The sequence below is a fragment of the Artibeus jamaicensis genome, unplaced genomic scaffold (genome assembly GCF_021234435.1).
Source record: "Artibeus jamaicensis isolate MK-2021 breed Jamaican fruit bat unplaced genomic scaffold, CSHL_Jam_final contig_1028, whole genome shotgun sequence".
Lineage (NCBI taxonomy): Eukaryota > Metazoa > Chordata > Mammalia > Chiroptera > Phyllostomidae > Artibeus > Artibeus jamaicensis.
Genome location: NW_026521201.1, coordinates 5,009,659 through 5,029,454, shown reverse-complemented (window position 1 = coordinate 5,029,454; position 19,796 = coordinate 5,009,659). Strand labels below are relative to the sequence as shown.

General features: G+C 50.2%; 1 protein-coding gene across 7 annotated transcripts in view; it reads left to right on the top strand.

Annotated features, from left to right (window-relative positions):
- TEAD4 (TEA domain transcription factor 4) overlaps positions 1 to 14,715 on the top strand; it is a 66,763-nt gene extending 52,048 nt beyond the window's left edge. For all 7 annotated transcript variants that reach the window (XM_037133928.2, XM_037133926.2, XM_053662367.1 and 4 more), the window contains 5 exons: positions 458 to 597; positions 1,665 to 1,838; positions 13,144 to 13,284; positions 14,172 to 14,324; positions 14,428 to 14,715. In XM_037133928.2, coding sequence (XP_036989823.1) covers positions 458 to 597; positions 1,665 to 1,838; positions 13,144 to 13,284; positions 14,172 to 14,324; positions 14,428 to 14,541 — 722 coding nt within the window. In that variant the 3' untranslated portion in view covers positions 14,542 to 14,715. The remainder of the gene's footprint in view (positions 1 to 457; positions 598 to 1,664; positions 1,839 to 13,143; positions 13,285 to 14,171; positions 14,325 to 14,427) is intronic.
- The last annotated feature ends 5,081 nt before the right edge of the window (positions 14,716 to 19,796 follow it).

Here is a 19,796-nt window from a genome sequence, read left to right as displayed (position 1 = left end):
TCTAAGCCAGGCATTGTTCTAGGTGCCACAGAGACAGCAGGGAACCAAACAGGAACTCTCTTTTCGTGGTGCTTACATCATTGCCTATAATTATAGATTTATCTGGCTGGCTCCCTGCTGAACCAGAGGCTCCTCAAGGGTGAGAACCTGGCAGACCCTGCTGTGGAAGCCCTCTTAGCCTAGCAGACATCTGCTCCCATCCAGCACGTAGTCTCGCTTGAGTGTAGTTTTGTGGGCCAAGGATCTGAGTTGTACCTCCCCACCAGGGCTGTTCCAGGACCCCCCACCCAGTGCTTTATATGCTTCTCTAACACCCGTGTCAGAGCCCTTTTAGGGGAGACAGGAGATCCCCTTGCCAGCACAGGGTCTCGCCCGTGGGCCTGCAGTCCTCACAGAGGGTGTTGGCAGGGAGGGTGTGTGTGAACTGGATCCCATGTGCCTCTCCCACTGCCTGCAGGGTTTGAGTCTGCTGCAGGACCCACCCCGTCGCCCTCAGCACCCCCAGCACCCCCATGGCAGGGGCGCAGTGTGGCCAGCTCCAAGCTCTGGATGCTGGAGTTCTCTGCCTTCCTGGAGCAGCAGCAAGATCCTGATACGGTAGGTCCTGGCCTCCTGTCCGGCTGTTCTTTCACCCTGCAGCTCCCTCGCCTTCTCCAGCTCTTGCTCTACCTGCTTCTGGCCTTCTCACTCAGCCCTGCTGCCCCACTCCTCTTTGGGCTTTAATTTAGGCTTCTCATTCCTTTACAGCCTTTCCTTCCCTTGACGTTCTCTTTCCGTTTCCTTACCTCCCTTAAGCCACCTCCGTCTTCTTTCCTCACTTCACCTTGCCTCTCCCTGTGTACCTATTGCTTCCATCCTGAAGCCCTCCCGTGGTTTCTTTGCCCCATCCCCCTTCTCTCAGGCCCTCTCCCCTTCCTGTTCAGTCCCAGACCTCTGGGCTTCCCTTCATGTCCTTTTTCCTTCCAACCTATCCATCTCTTAGTCCAGAGTTGCTCTTCCCAGCCCCAGCCCCAGGCTCTTCCATCTTTTCCCCGTGGCTCTGAGGAGTCTCCTGTGTCTGGCCCGCACCTCTGGGAGGCCAGCTGGGAGCGAGCCCTGCCCTCACCTTGTCCCCTCCAGTGTCTTGTGTCACCTGCAAGGGTCAAAGTAGCACCTAAAGGAGGCTGGGCTGTCTCATTTTTGCATTCTGAAACTTGTTTTTTAGTGTAGGAACCCATTAATCAACCCAGCTCTTACTTAGAAGCCCAGTGTGTACAAGAAAAGGAGATTTTGGTTGTAGCTGGAGAAGCCCCCAAGCCTGTCTCTGAGGGTGGAGCACAGTCTGAAAATACCTGATCTAGGTCAGTGGCCTTCCCTCACAGATGGAATAGCAGAGCCCGAAGGTAGAAAAAGACTTGCCTAAAGGTATTCAGGCAAGTCTTTTAATGTATTTAGGCAAGACAGAATAATGTAAATAACAACTACAACTTGCTGAGCACCTACTGGGTGCCAGGCTTTGCTTCACGTTTAGTCCTTGGATTGTCTCCATTTTACCAGTGGGGACACAGAGGTCCAGAGAGGTGAGGTCACTTGCTCCAGGTCACATGGCTGGGATCTGAGCTCTTGTCTGTTCCATCTACCCTGCTGCCCCTGCCTCGCCCTCAGACCAGCTGTTCTCTCCACAGTACAACAAGCACCTGTTCGTACACATTGGCCAGTCAAGCCCTAGCTACAGTGACCCCTACCTCGAAGCCGTGGACATCCGCCAGATCTATGATAAGTTCCCAGAGAAAAAGGGTGGACTCAAGGAGCTCTTTGAGCGGGGACCTTCCAATGCATTTTTCCTCGTGAAATTCTGGGTAAGCCTTCCATAGACTCTGCCTTCCTACCCCGCTCAAGCATGTTGATGAGAGTGAGGAGAAAAGAGGAATAGTGGGCATGCGGTGCTCTTGCCATGGTGGAAACATGTGGAGCTCAGGGCTGGTGAGAAGGGGAGGAGCAGCCGCAATGGCTGAGACCAGGAGTCGGCCAGTGGGGCCAGAGAGCTGGGCTGGGTTGGGCATCATCCTTTCAGCAAACTGAAAGGTGGCTGGTTCGATTCCAGCTCAGGGCACATGCCTGGACTGTGGGCCATGCCCCCAGTTAGAGTCGTGCGAGAGGCAACTAATAGATGTTTCTCTTACACATCGATGTTTCTCTTCCTCTCTTTCTCCCTCCCTTTCTCTCTTTCTGTTTCCCTTCCTCTCTTTCTTTCTCTAAAAATAAATAAAATCTAAAACAAAAAAATTAATCTCCCCTGGCCTGGTAGATCAGTTGGTTAGAGCATTGTCCCAATATTGCCAAGGTTGCAGGTTCAACCCCTGCTCAGGGCACATACAAGAAACAAACAATGAGTGCATAAATAAGTGGGACAACAAATTGATGTTTGTCTTCCCTCCCGCCCCAATCAATTTTTTTTTTAAAGTTCATCTCCGAGGACAGGGCTTGGAGAAATGGGGTGCAGGATTAGGAAAGGTCACCCCAAGAGAAATACCCACCCAGCTTTACACACAGCTCAGCCTTTAGATGTGGTCTCTGCTCTCTTCTCAGCCCACCTCGGGAGAGGTGTTATATGGGTAGAGTTTGCTTCTTTCAAAGCATCTTCTCTACGACTAGGAAGCATAATTAATACCTGCTTGGGAGCTTACTTTCCAAGTGGCCCAGTACACACAGAAAAGAGAGGCAGAGAAGAGTCAGAGAAGTAGAGACTAGGCCAGCTGTGAGGAAGTGCAGTCCTTCTGGTAGTGATGGGAGGTTCTGAATAGTTTCAGGCATTGACACAGGGCCTGGGTGTCTCCTCCCACATTCCTCTCCCTGGAACCCTTGTTAAAACCCCTGAGACTGCTTTGGGAGTCTTAGCTTTTATGTGGTCCCTGACCGCTTTGATTATCTGAAAGCTTTATTTTTCCTAGAAATAGACATATTCACACAAAGGTTTATATACATTTCTCAGTGGCTTACAGTCCTGGGCTGGGATTCCTAGCCTAGCTCTCATCCACAACCAAACCCAATGGCTGGCTCTCTCCAGAAGAGGCAGGTGCTGGAACTGAGACCCAAGGCCCCTGATCTGTAAGATGCTTGGTTTTTGCACCCTTCAAGACAGCCTCTCCCTGAGCAGGATGGCATTGGACCTGAGCCATCAGGGGCGGGCAAGTTCTGTTAGGCAGAGATGCTGAAAGGCTGTTGTAGCGTGGGAGGCATGAGGAAATGGGCTCCAGACGGAAGGTCATGGGTCCAGGCGTATGGCGGGGAATAGTGGAAAATAACACTGCAGAGGTGAGTTTAGACCCTGCGGGGCCCGATCATATGAAAGTTTGGGTTTTAATCTATCCTGGGATGAAAAATAGGCCATCGTTTCTTTTACTTTTATCTCCTTTTTAAACCAGTGCATGCCTATAGTTACATTATTAATTAGAACCAAGAGAGTTATAATGAAACAGGTCAGATTCTTGTCCCACTCTTCCCCAACCCATCCCAAGCCCATCCCCAACCCCCAGAGACAATTGCTGTAAAATTTCCCTGTTTATTCTGCCTTTTATCTCCTTAGTTCTAAATAATAAGCTTCTACTGCCATGCCTTGCAATCACGATTAAGATATTTATTATGGTAGAAAAAAATTGCTGTGTTACAGACCATTTTCTCCTTATCACACAAGTATTATCATACTACTAAGTTATATAATTTCATCAAAGCAATAAAATGTGTACACTTTTGACACTTTATGTTGGCCACAAGAAGAGCCAGAATTCATTTTATTTCTAGTACAACTTTTTGTTTTTGTCCTATAAATAAATGGCTTTGAGACTTCTGCCAAGATGGAGGCGTAGATGGAAACACTGTGCCTTCTCGCACAACCAAGTTTGAAGACAACAAAGTTTTAATAAAACAAAATGCAACCAAAACACAGAAAATTGAACCATATGGAAGTCCAACAACAATGAACCCGTTCAGCCAGACCAGTAAGAGGGGCGGAGCCAGCGACTGGCAGAGCGGGGTTGCGCAGGAAAACTTGACCAGACTGACCCAGGTGCGCGGCCAGTGGTTGGCGGATCCCAGGCGTGGGGTTGTGACGGGCAGACCCAGTGAGGGCGCAAGGCGGCAGGCTGACTTTGGTCACACATTCGTGCGAAGATAAACCAGGCGGAGGAGTAAGCAGTGAGACGGTCCGCACTGGCCACAGCATCAGGAAGCAGCAGAGGGGACCGCCATTGCCCCTCTTTGACCCCACCCCCATATACAGCCTCACAACCCAGCAACCTGGGCGGCCCCGCCCTGATGAACACCTAGGGCTCCGCCCCTCATACATAACAGGCATGAACAGACCAAAAATGGCTCAAGAAGAACTCAAAGCCCCAGAGCCCATAACTCTAAGCGACCAAGAAATAGCCAAACTTTCAGATGCACAGTTCAAAACACTGGTGATCAGGATGCTCACAGAACTGGTTGATTTTGGTCGCAAATTAGAGGAACAAATGAAGGCTAAACTAATTGAAATGAAGGGAAATGTACAGGAAAGTAATAGTGATGGAAAGGAAACTGGGATTCAAGTGAAAGGAGCGGACCAGAAGGGAGAAAAAAATGACCAAACAGAAAAATATGAAGAAACAAGAATTCAAAAACATCAGGAGAGTCTTAGGAACCTCCAGGACATCTTTAAACGCTCCAACATCTGAATTCTAGGGGTACCAGAAGGGGAAGAGGAACAGCCACAAGTGGAAAACTTATTTGAACAAATAATAAAGGAGAACTTCCCCAATCTGGCAAAGGAAATAGACTTCCAGGAAATCCAGGAAGCTCAGACAGTCCCAAAGAAGTTGGACCCAAGAAGAAACACACCAAGGCACATCATCATTACATTAGCCAAGATTCAAATGAAGGAGAGAATCCTAGAAGCAGCAAGAGATAAGGGGACAGTCACCTACAAAGGAGTTCCCATCAGACTGTCAGTGCATTTCTCAAAAGAGACCTTCCAGGCAAGAAGGGGCTGGAAAGAAGTATTCCAAGTCATGAAATCCAAAGACCTACATCTAAGATTGCTCTATCCAGCAAAACTTTCGTTTAGAATGGAAGGGCAGGTCAAGTGCTTCTCAGATAAGATCAAATTCAAGGAGTTCATCATCACAAAGCTCTTATTATGTGAAATGTTAAAGGGACTTACCTAAGAAAAAGAAGATAAAAAAGATGAACAGTGAAAGGACAGCAAACTCACAGTTATTAAGAACCACACCTAAAACAAAAGCAAACTAAAAGGACAGCTAGATCAGGAGTGAACCATGGAACTTAAGATCTCATGGAGGGTTAGCAACAGGGGAGTGGGAGGAGAAGAAGGGGGGAGAAGGTACAGAGAATAAGTAGCATAGATGGTAGGTAGAAAATAGATGGGGAGGGCAAGAGTAGTATGGGAAATATAGAATCTAAAGAACTTGAGACACGTGGTCATAAATTAAAGGGGGGAATGGTGGGAGAGGGGTGTGCAGGGTGGAGGGGAATGAAGGGGGGAATAGAACAACTGTAATGGCATAATCAATAAAATAAAAATAAAAGGCTTTATCACTTGCATATTTTTAAATAAACCTATTATTAAAATTCTATCGATTGCTCTGTTACAACTGCCATATAAAAATTTCCCCTAAATGTTCAAACCTATCAAATAATTTATTAGTTCCCCCTTTTTCCTAGACATCTTTCTCCTAAGTGTCCCTCTTTTGCTCCAGTTTAACTGGTATTCTCCAGGCCTGTTGTCATCCTGAGACTTTTTTTAAGGTTTTATTTATTTACTTTTAGAGAGAGTGGAAGGGAGGGAGAAAGAGAGGGAGAGAAACATTGATGTGTGAGAGAAACACTGATCAGTTGCCCCAACCAGGGGTCGAACCCATAGCCTAAGCATGTGCCCTGACTGGGACTGGAACTTGAACCTTCAACCCTTTGGTGTACAGGATGATGCTCTAACCAACTGAGCCCCCCAGTAGGAATCATTTTTTAATGTATTGCTGCATTGTCTTCTGAGTTGTCTTCAGGTGTAGTCTGATATTAAGATTTTATTTAAGAGGGGAAGGAGAGAGGGAGAGAAACATTAATGTATGGTTGCCTTTCATGCGCCCCCTGCTGGCCTGCAGGGAACCAGCCTGCAACCCAGTCATGTGCCCTGACTGGGAATTGAACCTCGATCCTCTGGTTCGCAGGCCTGTGCTCAATCCACTGAGCTTCACCAGCCAGGGCTCTTTCCCCCTCTATTTTTCTGTTCTTTTCCAGGAACCCCTATTAGTCTGATGTTGGATCTCCTGGACCTGGACTTACATCTGTGATTTTTATTATTTATTTTCAAACTCACTTTCTCGAAAATTCCTTAACTTTCTTCCCTAATTCTTCTAAATTAGTTAAGAGTATATCTGAGTCCATATTACATAAACTGCAAAGTAACAGTGGCATAAATACATAGTTTGGGGTTTTTTCCATGTAAAATAATTTGGGAGGTAGACTGCCTAGGGCTGGTCCAGCACCTCTTGAAATCACCAGGGACCTGACTCCTCTCCGACTGCCTGCCATCCTTGGTGCGTGGTTTCTGTCCTCAAGGTTGTGGCTGCCGAAGCTCTAGCCATCAGACCCAAATTCCAGGCATCAGGGAGGAGGAAGCCAGCATAGTGCCCTCTAAGGAGCCTTCCTGAAATCCCACCCAGCACTTAGTTGTTATAGGTTGCACCTAGCTACAGAAGAGCCAGGGAAATGTACTCTTCATTGAGTAAATTACCAAATAAAATCAGGGTTTAGTTGATGGCATTTTTCTTTCTTAGTGGTCAAGGGGCAGTATGCATGTAATGGTGAATTAGATTAATGGAATGTGGTGGCATTCTCTGCCATGCCTTCTGTCCAAATCGAATTTTGACTGTAAACTTTTTAATTTTTAAGAGCTCCTTTTTGTTCTTTGATTACATCCTGACCTGCTTGGATGGATACAATTTTCCTCTTACATTTCTGGGAATATGAAGTGAAAATTACTTTGTAAGTTTTCTTTTGCTCTCTTTGTCTTTCTTTCCCTTTCATTCTTTTCTATCTATTTGGTCTCTGTTTTCCAAGTTGGAGCACTTTCTCAAATATCAGTAATCTTTGGCTGTATTTTTTGGTCCATATTTTTTAAAAACAGCTTTATTGTCACATAATTCCTTTACCATACAATTTGCCTACTTAAAGTGTACAATTCAGTGTTTTTAGTATAATCACAGAGCTCTGCAACCCATTAATTTTAGAACATTTCCATCACCCCAGAGGCCAACCTGTACCCCTGAGCTGTCAGCCTCTCCCCCTGCCCCCGACCCTAGGCAACCACTGGTCTGCCTCTTCTCTGTGTAGCTGAGCCTTTGCAGGACCCTTCACATGAGCAGAATTGTACAATATGGGTGTTCGAGTCCGGCTGCTTTCGGTTAGCACAAGTGAGGGTTCAGCCACATTGTGGTAGGTATTAGTACTTCATTCCTTTTTAGGGCTGAATAATGTTCCATTGTAAGGGTATACCACATTTTGTTTTGTTTATATGTTCATCAGTTGATGGGTATTCTGGTTGTTTCCACCTTTTGGTTATTAATAGCATAATGTTGCTGTGAACATTTCTGTACGAGTTTTCGTCTGGATGTAATGCTTTCATTTCTTTGAAGCATGTACTTCGTGGTGGAATTGCTGGGTCATATGGTAACCCTCCCTATGTTTACCTTTTTGAAGACCTGCCAGACTAGACTGTCTTCCAAAGTGGCTGCGTCATCTCACTTTCTCCCCAGCAGCTTGTGAGGGTCCCACTTCGTCCACATCCTCCCCAGCACTTGACATTCTCTGTGATTATTGCATTCATATATCTTCTTGGGAGAATTGTCTGTTTGGCTCCTTTGCCCATTCTTCAATTGGGTTATTTGTCTTTTTATTGACTTATGAGTTCTTTATGTATTACAGGTAGAAGTCCCTTATCAGGTACATGATCTGCCGTGTTACCTCCCGTTCCATCCGCTGTCTTCTCACATTCTCGATAGTGTCCTTTGAAGCACAAAAGATTTTCATTTTGTTTTAAGTCCAGTTAATTCCCTTCTTCGTTGCCTGTCCCACTTGTCCCTATTTAATACCTGGGAGCTCTGTACCAGGCAGGAATCATTACCTGATGGCTTCATTTCAGGTAATAGGGGCTAGGGGCCAGCTGTTGTATTGGGGAATCCAGTAAATGTCAGCGCGTTTACTGGACTTTTTTTTCTGAGGTGGTTTAGTTTCTCCAGAGAAGCCTCCTTTCATTCTCACTGGCCACCCCCAAAAGGGATGTACTCGGTCCATAGAATTCTAGGAGTGGAGGAGGGACGAGGGCTAGGGGACCTCACCTTCTTATGCGGGTTTCACTTAATTTTTCTGTTTTCATCCTTATCTCTTCCCTGTCCTCTAAGCTCTGTTTAATTTTTAAAGATTATCAGCTCTTTGCCCTTTGCTGATGGGTGGGAGAGGTCCCCTGGAGGCCTGCCCACCCACGTACAGTCTTCGGTCAGCTCCTTGTGGCAGTTCCTGTGTTTCCCGTAGTCCCGAGATGCTCGGGGCTTTTCTGAAGTGCATCAGCTCACTTCTTGTCTGTTCCCCACGGGAGGCACTTTTTGGCTGTAATTCCCTTTGCCCCTTCGCCCCACAGAACGCATTCTAGCTCTGGTCAGCCTTTTCAGTGGTCGGGCTGTCTTGTCGCTGCGGTCTCTTCTCTGTTGTCTTTTTCCGTGGTGCAGCACATTTTAAAAAGTCCTTTGCTGTCATTTCGGTTGGCTGTTTGGAAGGGGAACAAGTGGACTTGTATGGTTCGCCTTCCATTTTAACCAGATATCCAGAAAAATGGGTCTTACCTGAGGGCCACTTGCAATGGATCGGTCGTTGTTGTTTGGAATGCTGGGTCCAGAGAATCTAGAGAAGGTGCTGGACTGACTGGTAATGTCTGTCATTGGTGTGGCAGGGGAAGATAGTGGCACATTTACTATGTGTTTGCTGCCCCTGCTCTTTAGGCAATGAGGAATTGTTGAAGTTTTTGAACAGGGCATGACACAGCTAGAGTTGTGCCAGTTGAATAAATGAGCTCTCCAGACTGGAAGCAAGTAAGAGTCTGCAATAACACAGGTCAAGAAAGGGGCAACAGCCTGTTTATGACCTCAGCCAGAGAGGACTTAAACAATCTTACTTCCCTTTTCTCTCTCCCTTCCAGCCCTGACTGTGGGAATTGGAACCAAGAGGCCTTGCCCTGGGCAACCAATAAGCACTGTCTCTGTGCAGCCAGTGCTGCTGGCCCCTTTCCTGCCATGTGCATAGGGAGGCGTCTGGCCTCTCCTTTGGGGAAGCCTACACCCTCTCTTGAGTCGTGCTTCCCCTCCCCCAAACCTGTCCAGGCTTCACCTTGACTCAGAAGGAGGAGCTTGGGTGAAGTGACTTGTGTGGATGTTCCCCAGCACTGGCTCAGCTATGCTGAGGGTACAATTTCAGGTCGGAAGGGAGGCCTGGTGGACCGGAGGTGTTTATGGGAACTTGACTCTAGAGTGGGGAGATGACATATTTGGGTCTCTTTTCACTGGCTCCTGTGTTCTTTAATTGGGAGACAGTATTGTGCATTCTTCTAGCCACCGTCCTAGGCCGCTCAAATGTGAGGAGATGGAGGTGTGCAGGAAGTAGGGACCTGGCTGTGAGGTACCCAGCCAGAGTGACAGTCTTTGTGTGGTCATTCTTGTTATGTACACAGCGAGGTGGGCCAGGGTGGTCGGTGAAAGGTTACCTCTGGTTACACTGTCACCGTGTTTTATATATATATATATGCATGTTGTATCCTTGCCACACCCTCAAAGGTAGATAGAGGTGACAGCCACATTTCATCTAGGGGACATGGGCACAGGGAGGTTAAGGCTTGCCAGGGTCACCAAGTTCCTAGTGGCAGAGTCCGGATTCAGACCCAGGCAGTCCAGCTCTAGAACCATCACACTAAACTGCCTGCCTTGCAGAGCACCTGGGTCGTCCTCCATGCAGGGCCTGGTGCTCCCCTTGCTCCTATTAGAGGGGCTCTGGATTGCCCAGACCCCTGTGGAATGGTGGGGCGTGGTGGCATGGACAGCGCAGATGCGCCACTGTGCTGTTGGGTTTCCTAGAGCCCAGACTTCCCTTCCAGAAAGTGGGATGGGTCATCCCGTCTGTCCTGCAGCCTTACTGGCAGCCCATTCCTGGCTCTGAGGGGCTGTCGAAGGTGGGATGGCTGGGAGGAGAAGAGAAGGTAAGGAAGACTGAGGGCCATGGAAATGGGAGTAGGCAGCTTCCAGTCACAGCCTTGGTGCTCTGGTTGGGGGCTGGGGCTGTGCACGCCATCGGTGCTGCGTGGGCCCATTGCAGCCTTTGTCTCCCAGGAGCTCACACCCCTGGGGCAGTCACTGCTATGCAGGGAAGCTTGGCAGTCAAGCCAGACCTCTCCCTGTCAACGGAGCACAGGGTGGGCCCACTGGGGCCCAGCTGGCATGTAGAGGCTCTGGCCTTGATTCAAGAACTATGTCCTGAGCAAATCTCAGCTTCTCTGGTCCTGTTTCTCCATCTGAAAGTGAGCAGTTTGTTTTTGAGGGCTCACCACGAGCTGTCTCTCCGAGGTCCTGCTGTGTGTGGAGTCGGCCAGCAGTGAGGGGAGGCTGTGCCCCTGCCTCCTGCCTCCCTGTACCCGAGCCAGGCCCTCTCTGAAGGCCTGAAGCATGGGCAGCATGAGGACAGGTGAAATTAGAAATGGGGGCACGTTGGTGGCCAGGACACTTTGGTGGTCATCTCATCTCTCCTCTCCTCCTGTGTGGGGAGGGTAGAGGCACCAGGGAAGCGCAAATCTGTGATGAGGACCCCATGGGGTCCTTACAGGCGGTGTGGAGTCCCAGACATCTGGACCCTCGTCTCCTGGGCCCTGGTCTGGCCACCCCTCCCCAGCCATCAGCTGGTGTGAGACTGGCCACACACAATGTAGTGAAGGCAGCAGAACAGCTCCACTTCTCCTGAAGACTTCCTTTCTTCTTCCTGGCCGTTTTCCGCTTCCAGCACCAGGCCTTGCATGGGCCTCCCGGGAAATTGACCAGAGTTCCCCCAAGTAGGAGGATTTTGCTCTCTCTCACCCAGCCTCCCACTGAAATTCCTGCTCCTATTGAAGGGATGACAGTATCACCTCCTAGACTCATGGACCACCAGGATACCTTGCTCCTATCTAGAAGTGGCATCTGGGTGCAGGAGGGGTTGAATCGTGGGGCTGTGCCCCGTTGGATTCATATGGTGGGGTCTGCAGCGGGGCTGAGAAGCTGAGATCCCCTCCCTGCTCCAGGCTCCCCCGAAACATGTGAGACCAACAGAGGCCACCTCTGCCCTTGAGGTGAGGGTAGAGAGGACTCTTAGATACTGGTGGCCATTAACACCAGCCTGCAAATTGAAAATGCTGGGCAGAGCTGAGCTGAGGCCATGAGGGAGGCGAGTACCCTGAACTGTCTGTTCATCCTAGCCTGCTGTCCCCTTTTGGGCCCTGACATTTCTCCCAGGCACATACCAGCACATGACAATGAATCTGAGACCCTCCAGCCCCCACACCCAGCTACGGCTGTCCCGGCTCATCTGTCAGTCACCGGATCTCCCACACCTGTTCCGGGCACAGCCTGTGAGCTGCCCACCCGCACCACAGCTATGAATAGGGTGGAGGATGGGGAACAAGGGGGCATTCTGAGGGCAGGAGGGTAAGTGGTGGTGGGGGCACCTCTCAGGGTAGTGGGGGGCAGCTTTGCTCTTAGACTGAGAAAGTAGAGAAGCAAGCTTGTTTGGGAGAGGTGCTTGGAGTAGGGGGGATACGTGGGTGGAAAGGAGAAGGGTGGGGTTATAATGAGAGGGATGGGGCACCCTGGGGTGCATCACCTGCATTGCTGGTGGCATATCCTGGGTCTGCGCAGCGTGTCACCGCAGGGTGGGTTGGTTCTGGGGCAAACTGGATTTCACTTGTGGGATATCTGTCTCCCCCAAACAACCAGGTCACTTATTCTACTTGCTCTCCCTTGGGAGCAGAGACAATGTTTCAGTGTCTCTGGACCCCCACTGTCCAGAGCTGTGCTGCGCTGGGGCAGGATAAATGGGTAATTGACTAGTTTTGAAAGGGTCAGGTGAGTGGGAGGTGGTGACAGAAGCGTATTTGAAATGGGGGCAGAGCCGGGGCTCAGAGGACTGCCCCATAAGCAGGAGATTGTAGGTCCCTCCTTGGGACCAAGGGACCTCTCTCCTCTTACCTGGCACCACCTGGAGGTGAGAGGTGGAACAGCCACACGTGACCTTTATGGAAGGCCCATCCTCAACCTGGCACTGCCCAGGGCCTGGCAGATCTTAGTTCTTGCTTCAAGGGTGCTTACTGCCTCTAAGGGACAAGGGACTGAACCACTGTGGCCAGCACAAGGCAGTGAGGGGTGTGTCCAGATCACTTTGAGGGTGCCGGGTAGCTGCTATGTTCATGTAGTAGGAAGAGCCTAGGAGGGTTGGGCCGGTCCTGCCAAGCCTGGTGTGTAGCATTCTTTTAGGTGGCGTGTGAATAGACATTTTTAAAAATAGTTATGCATTCATTTTCAGATATAATAGAAAAATAGAGTCCCCGATTTCATGGATATATTGGCTAGAATGGAGTTAAGGAATATGAGTGAGTTGATGGGGGGCACAGTAGGACCTATGGTGGGTGGTACATGAGTGCAGTGTTAATCACTGGGAGGCCAGCAGTGGCTGAAGTCGGAGAGGCATCATTTTGTGCTGTGTCCTGGCCCCTTGGATGTCCCCTGCTCACTCCCATGTGCTATGTTCAGGTGCTGCTCTTCCCAGAGAGCTGAGCTTCCTGCCAGCTCTTCCTCAGGTGTGGTCCACGTTTCTGCCCCACAACTAATGCAGGTCCCCATGTTCTCTTTTCCACTTTTCAGGCAGTACATCCCAATTTTATGCCAGGCCTGCAAGTGGGGAAAGTTGGAAGCTTTCCAAGCTTCTAGTGTCCAGGATCTTTTCAGGTCCTCCTGATTGCCTCCTGGCCCTGGAGCCTGCTTGTGGCCCTGGCAGTGTGCGTGCCGACTTACCTGTCACTTCTTTGCTTTCCCTGTCTCTCTCCAGGCAGATCTCAACACTAATATGGAAGATGAAGGCAGCTCCTTCTATGGGGTCTCCAGCCAATATGAGAGTCCTGAGAACATGATAATCACCTGCTCCACCAAGGTCTGCTCATTTGGCAAGCAGGTGGTGGAGAAAGTGGAGGTAGGAGCAGCCTGAGCATTTGTTAAACCAGACCGTTTCCCTACTTCAGAGTGGCCTTCATTTGTGTCCTCCTCTGTCTCCAGTTCGTCTGAACTAGTGAAGGCTTACCCTCACTCTTAGTCACAGATAACCCACCTTATTTTGGACACCCCCAGGTGCCCGCTGGTGCCAGGAGGAGATGTCTCTTCCCCACTGTTCTTGCACCTGGCCACACCTCCGATCACTAGAGCTCTTGAAACACGCCAGTGCCTGAACCCCACTTCACAGCACTTGACCCAGAATTTCTGGGGTAGGATCTGGGCAATAGCTGTTTGTAAAAAGCTCTTCAAGTTATTTATTTTAAATTAAATTTTTATTTTGAAATAATTGTGGATCCATATGCAATTGCAATTCCACATACCTGTCACCCAGCTCCCCCAAGGGCAACATCTGGCACAGCTGTTGGCAACTAGGGAGTGGGCATCAGCGCTTCTCACCAACCTGACTCAGATTTCACCAGTTTGTGCAGACTCATTTGTGTGTGTAGATGCCAGTGCACGACTACAAGGGTTCCTGGATGTCCTTCCCCCCATGTTATTTTAGTTTGGGGCCAGGGTTGAGTTGTCCTCTATCCTCTCTTGCCTGTTGCTACTGCTCTTATGTCTTGAAGCACTCCTATTCCCATACTCACTTTCTGAGTATGGGAGGTCAAGGTGAATAGTCCTTCTGCCGCCACTCGGGCCACTGTCACTGGGAGGAGGGAGGCTCTGTTTTCTAGCATCTCCAGCCCTTCTGCCTTTTCTTCCCACTTAAGTATCACTGGGCCGTAGAGCTTCTCCTTGCAGTTGGGTCTGGGCTAGATGTGGTCAGAAGAGAGTCTAAGCCCTGCTGTCCCTTGCGTCCTACAGACTGAGTATGCCCGCTATGAAAATGGCCACTACTCCTACCGCATCCACCGGTCCCCGCTCTGTGAGTACATGATCAACTTCATCCACAAGCTGAAGCACCTGCCCGAGAAGTACATGATGAACAGTGTGCTGGAGAACTTCACCATCTTGCAGGTGTTTGCCGGAGCTGGGCATGCTGCAGGGGTGGGTCAGAGGGTGGAGCAAATGGCGTGCCCTCTCCTGGGGCCTTAACTCCAATCTTTTCTCTCACCTGCAGGTGGTCACCAACAGAGACACACAGGAGACTTTACTGTGCGTTGCATATGTCTTTGAGGTGTCAGCTAGTGAGCATGGGGCTCAACACCACATCTACCGGCTGGTGAAAGAATAAGAGACTTGGGGAGCAGGGCGGGGGAAGAGACATTGTGTGTGTAAGGATGTGGGGAGGGGATCTGCAGGGGCAGCCCCCTGAAGTGCCAAGAAAACTGACTGTTCCTACCCAGAAACAAACTGTGCCTGAACCTGCAGTGCCCAACCCCAAATAAACCCAAGATGTGTATTTTCAGAGGACCCCATCTGGCTGTAGGAGCTCTGGGAGGGCTGTGGGAGAAGGGGAGTGGTCTGGGAAGCGGGCTGGAAGCAGCCCCAGAGATGTATTTGGGCAGTTCTGAAGCCATTGCCCCCATGGACTCAGTCAGGAGTGTCACCAGACGCTGAGCCTCAAGATGGGATGGTCCATCTGCTGCCTCGAGCCCTGCACCCTGCCGCTGGCCACCCTGGGAAGCCTGTGGACAGGCGTGTGGGCTCTCCATCCTGCGTGCACTCAGGTGCGCCCTGTGGCTGTATGGGCGTGGTGTGTCTGCACTCTCTGGCTGCCTCTGCAGCCAGGGCCACTAACAGGGCTACCAGTCCAACACAGCAGGGGTGTTAGGTGACTGAATTGTTGGAAATGTTGGAAGGGGATGCAGAGCTGTCTAGTTTTTATCCAGTGGTGGTGGATTCCATGGCCCTGCTGGCTTGCTGGGGGACTCGTTCCAGACCAGAGGGGCCTGGGACAGGGAGGGGAGGAGGGCAGTGCTGAAGCTGTCCTGAGGTGTTGAGGCTGGCATCATGCAGCATCTTTTTTGGTGAGGAAAACCAAGAAAGTTGGTCAGAGGCCTGTGGTGGACCAGTGGTCTCTCTGAGACCCTCTGGTTCTGACGTTCTGAGTCTGAACTCCCTCACAGCCAAGATGCCTGTTGGGTGGTGACCACCTCAGAGCCAACCCAGGCCGTCCACTCCCTCCCCAAACAGTAGTGCCTGTGCTCCCTGGGGGTGGGGGTAGGGGGTAGTGTGGAGCCCAATCTGGGCCTAGAGGCAGCCAACTGAATAGGTTCCCTGTTTATGTCTCCTGGGAACTGGCAGGGACTTTGGGTTTCAGCAGTCCAGGCTTCATCCTAGTATTCCTAGCTGCCTGACTTTGGGCAGATGTCTCCATCTTTCTGAGCCTGCATAGAGGGCACTAATACCACCCACCTTAGAAGGCCTTAGTGAGGAAGAGAGACGGTGTCCACAAAGTGCCTGTTGCAAGATGCACTGGACATTTTCAGTAGTTAACCACTGACCATCCTCAGGGAGACCTGGGCCTGGCTCTTTGCTGCCATCTAGTGGCTCTTGGTAATCATCCCCAGTGAGAACCACAGTCCCAGGAGCCTGGAATTCAGCCTACAGTTTTTTTTTTACTGTGCCCAGCCCTCAGGGACGTAGTTATGAGAACATACAAATGAGGAAGGCAGCATCTAGGAGGTGGTACAGAGTGTGGGTAGGAGCAGGGGCTCTGGTGTCAGACCACTAGGATTGAAATGCCAGTGCTTGGCTACTGCTCAGCGGTGTGACCTCGGGCCAAGTTACCAAATTCACCGTGCCTTGGTTTCCCCATCTGTACAATGGGTATAACAGTATCTACCTAGTATATGTAGAGCATCATGCTGAACGTGTAAATGTGTTTGATAAATATGCTTTATTAATAAGTAGGAGCTTGGACAACTGGCTGACCCGGTCCTCAGAGCGACTGGACTTCAGAGATAGGTCAGAGCAGGGTGTGGAGGATTCAGGGAAGGGGCCCAAAATGAGAGGGGCTGCCCCTTAAAGGATGAGCAATGTTTAGATAAGCAAACAAGAAGAAGGCTGGCCAGTGGTTCAGGTGGGAAAAGAAGCCAGTTACCCAGTCTCCCTCTGTCCTCCACAGGCCAGCACCCCCTCTCTATTAAAAGTCAGCCTTACCAAACACGTGTACTACTGCTGGGTCTCACACCAAGTGGCTTAACTTTACTGTTCATGGGGGCCAAGGTGGAGTGTGGGTGTCCCTGAGTCCCCAGCTTGGGTGGCATGTGCTCATATGCCTGTGAGGGTTTGTGTTTGTGTGTGTGCACAGCTGTCCCACCCCTCCCCTGGTTGCCCACAGAGCCCTTGCCCTTTCCTCCCCCCGGTTCCCCTTTTCTGGGGCTGTTTGGATAAGGGAGCTCATGATCCCTGGCCTGCTAGCTTGACTGGAGGTGATCTTTTTGTGTCGTGGGTGGGAAGGAGTCTGCAGATGCTGGGGCCAAGGTTGGCTGTGAGTTTTCCCTTTTCTTTAGGAACTGACCTCAGTAGCCAATGGAGAATCACTTCTAACTGTAAATTCCGAGTCAGTCTGCCATGGGGATCACAGGTGAGATAGATTCCTGTCCCACGGGGGTAGCACAGACTGCGCCCCTTGGGGCAAATGGGAGACCTGACCTGGCCCCGCCTCTGCCGCAGCCTCTACTGGCACTCCCAGCGCCCTGTGAATCACCCTTCCCCGCCCGTCCACCTTTCCTTTTGGTCATGGCACCACACGTCCCCCGGCCCTATGCCCCCACTGGAGAATATTTACTCATTCTTCAAGAGCCAGGGTGGAGTTGCCTCTCCTAATGCAGAAGGGTTCGTTGCGCCTGCTCTTTGAAGCAAAAGCATTTCCGTTCATTGCCTGTTGAAGCACCTGTTCTGTGGTACCAGAAAACAGGTACCTCTGTCATCTCCGCTAATTCTCACCATTTTAAAGGTGAGGACAGTGGGGCACAGAGAGAAGCTTTCTTGGAGTAATCATACATATCTTCCTCATTTAGCATGTATTTATTTAATTCCTGCTTTGTGCCAGGCACTGGGAAAGTGTCAGTGACCAAGACAGACAAGGTCCTTTGGGGAGTTTAGGTTTTGCTGAGGAAGAAAGACAAAGTGAGCAAAGAAATGATGTGTAAACCATGATACATGCTGTCAAAGAGTGAGAGTGTGCCGATGTGGGAAGTCACTGGGGAGCCTCTTGGGGAGGTGAGGGCAGGAAAGGGACGGGTGTGTCCAGGTACAGAGAGGAGGGGTGTGTCGGGAATAGAGGGTCAGACACCTGGGCCAAGCATGGCAGCAGGCCAGCTGTCCTGATGGGGAGGAGCTGGAGACCTGGCTCCCTTTTCCACAAGCCCACACCCCTTCACTCAGTAAGGGCTTTGGATTTTACTCCATGTGGAGGGAGGTCCTGGAAATGTGTTTAAGCAAGAGCGTAAGTCTTTTCTATCTGATTTTTCAGAAAGCGGCACTGGGGCTGCTGTGGGCTACAGAGAAGCATGTGTGATTGTCTGCTTTGGAGCCCATCTTTCCACCTAGACTTGGCTTCTGTGAATCTATGGGATTTGGTTTTCCTGCTCTGCTGTTTTCTATAAGCCAAGGACCGTGTGTGGAGCCCAGTGGATGCTTGGTGGATGGGAGGTAAATGACTGTATGTGTGCAAGGCAGTGGGGCCGGCGCTGTGTGGGCCTGGGTGGTAAGTCGGGCTTCCTGAACCCTCTGGGACAGACCCTTCACTGTCCTGACATGAGCCAGAGTCAGCAGGTGCCATCATCAAGACGGGAACGTGGGAACACTGCCTGTCTCGTGGGGTCTGGTGATGACCGAGCAGCCGTGTCCCTGTGGCCACCAATGAACTTGCACAGAGTGGTGCGATATGGTGAGAGACACACGCAGGAGTTTGCAGTGCATGTGTGTGTAGATGCGGGCTCTGTCCTCTCAGGACTGCAGCCAGCGGAGTGAGGAACAGGGGACTGCCCTGGAATGGCCTGGCATGCCCAGGGCATCCCGCACACTGGGTGTGCTTAGTGCGTCACCGGCTCCACTTCCCTGACTATAGGGTCAGAGGACAGTGGGCACAGTGGTGACAGGACAAGAAGTTGGAAGGCTGGCATCCCTTGTGAGCAGGGCTGATAACAACAGGTGGCTCTGATGGACGGTGGGGCTGAGTCTGCTGTGGGCTCAGTGGGCCACCAGCGCTCACCCAGGCCATGCAGCAGAGAGGAACAGTGTGAGGTCAAGCAGTAATGTGTCTCGTTTTACCCAGTGGTCATTGGGTTTGAGCCCTTCTTACATTGTCTGTTATGTCAGCTCCAAGAATGAAAACAAGAAGTTTTTTCCCAAAAAGTTAAATCTATAAAAATTGTTTTTAAGACCTTTAGCCCTGGGGCCAGGCTAATCTGGGCTGAATTGCCTCTTACAAGTTGTGTGATCTTGGGCAAAGGACCAACCTTCTTGGAGCCTTGTAACCCCATTTGTGGAATGGGGATCAAATGGCTTTAGCTTTAGGCTGCTGTTGGGAGGAAGAGAGCAGCCCATCCCTAATTCCCAGTGAGTGTGCAGGGAGTATTGGTAACTCCAGGCAGCGATTTTCAACCCTTTTCATTTCCTGGCACACATAAACTAGTTACTAAAATTCTGCAGCACACCAAAAAAATTTTTTTTTGTGGTTCTGACAAGAAAAAAATAGGTGTGATTTTGGTCCATTCACACCAGATAGCTATTGTTGTGTTGTCTGCTGTCATTTTGTTTGTTTGACAATCTAAGGGAAAAGTGGCTCAGGTTAGGGGCATAAAACTTCCCCTGGCTGCTTCTTTCTCTCTCTCTCTCTCTCTATCCTCTCTTTCTCTCTCACACACACACACTTTTAGACAGCAAAACCAGCTCTACTGAAAGCAGGCTGGAGGAGCCCTGAAGGCTGAGAGAGCAGGTCCATGGCCCCAGGGGAGGGTCCTAAGGGGGAGGACAACAAACTGGCTGAGTCACTGAACAGTAAACTCTGGATTTTGGTTTTTGTGTACTAACTGAGAAAGGATGGGGAGAGGTGGTCAAGTGCCTTTACAGACAGCCGGAGTCCAGTTGGAAATGGCTAAGGGTCTTTCTAAGCTCATGGGTGTTAAATATTCAACTAAGTTTTTGTACTTTTGCTATGAAAACTCCCTTTCTCTCTCCACATCTTCAGTAAAGTCTGCCCTGTAAACAAAGGCTTTTGTGTGACTGATTTTTTTTTTTTTTTTTTTTACAGAAATGAAAGTCTAATCTGTCAACAGAGCAACAAAAGCAGTAGTGGCCATAGAGGCATCATAACTGAACCAGGCCAACAGAAGCCCAGTCCCTTGCAAGAGAATGGAAAGTACTCAGGGGGTGTCTGCAAGCATAGGGTACCGTGCAAGCCAGTATCTTTGGGCTGTCAGAGAACCAGTGCCTTGACTGCCGTCTGGGTTATGTACATACCTTAACCACCTCTGAAATGAGGAAGCTCTGATGCCAGTTCTGTGAGCACTGCATTTTTAGAAGCATAGCATTAGG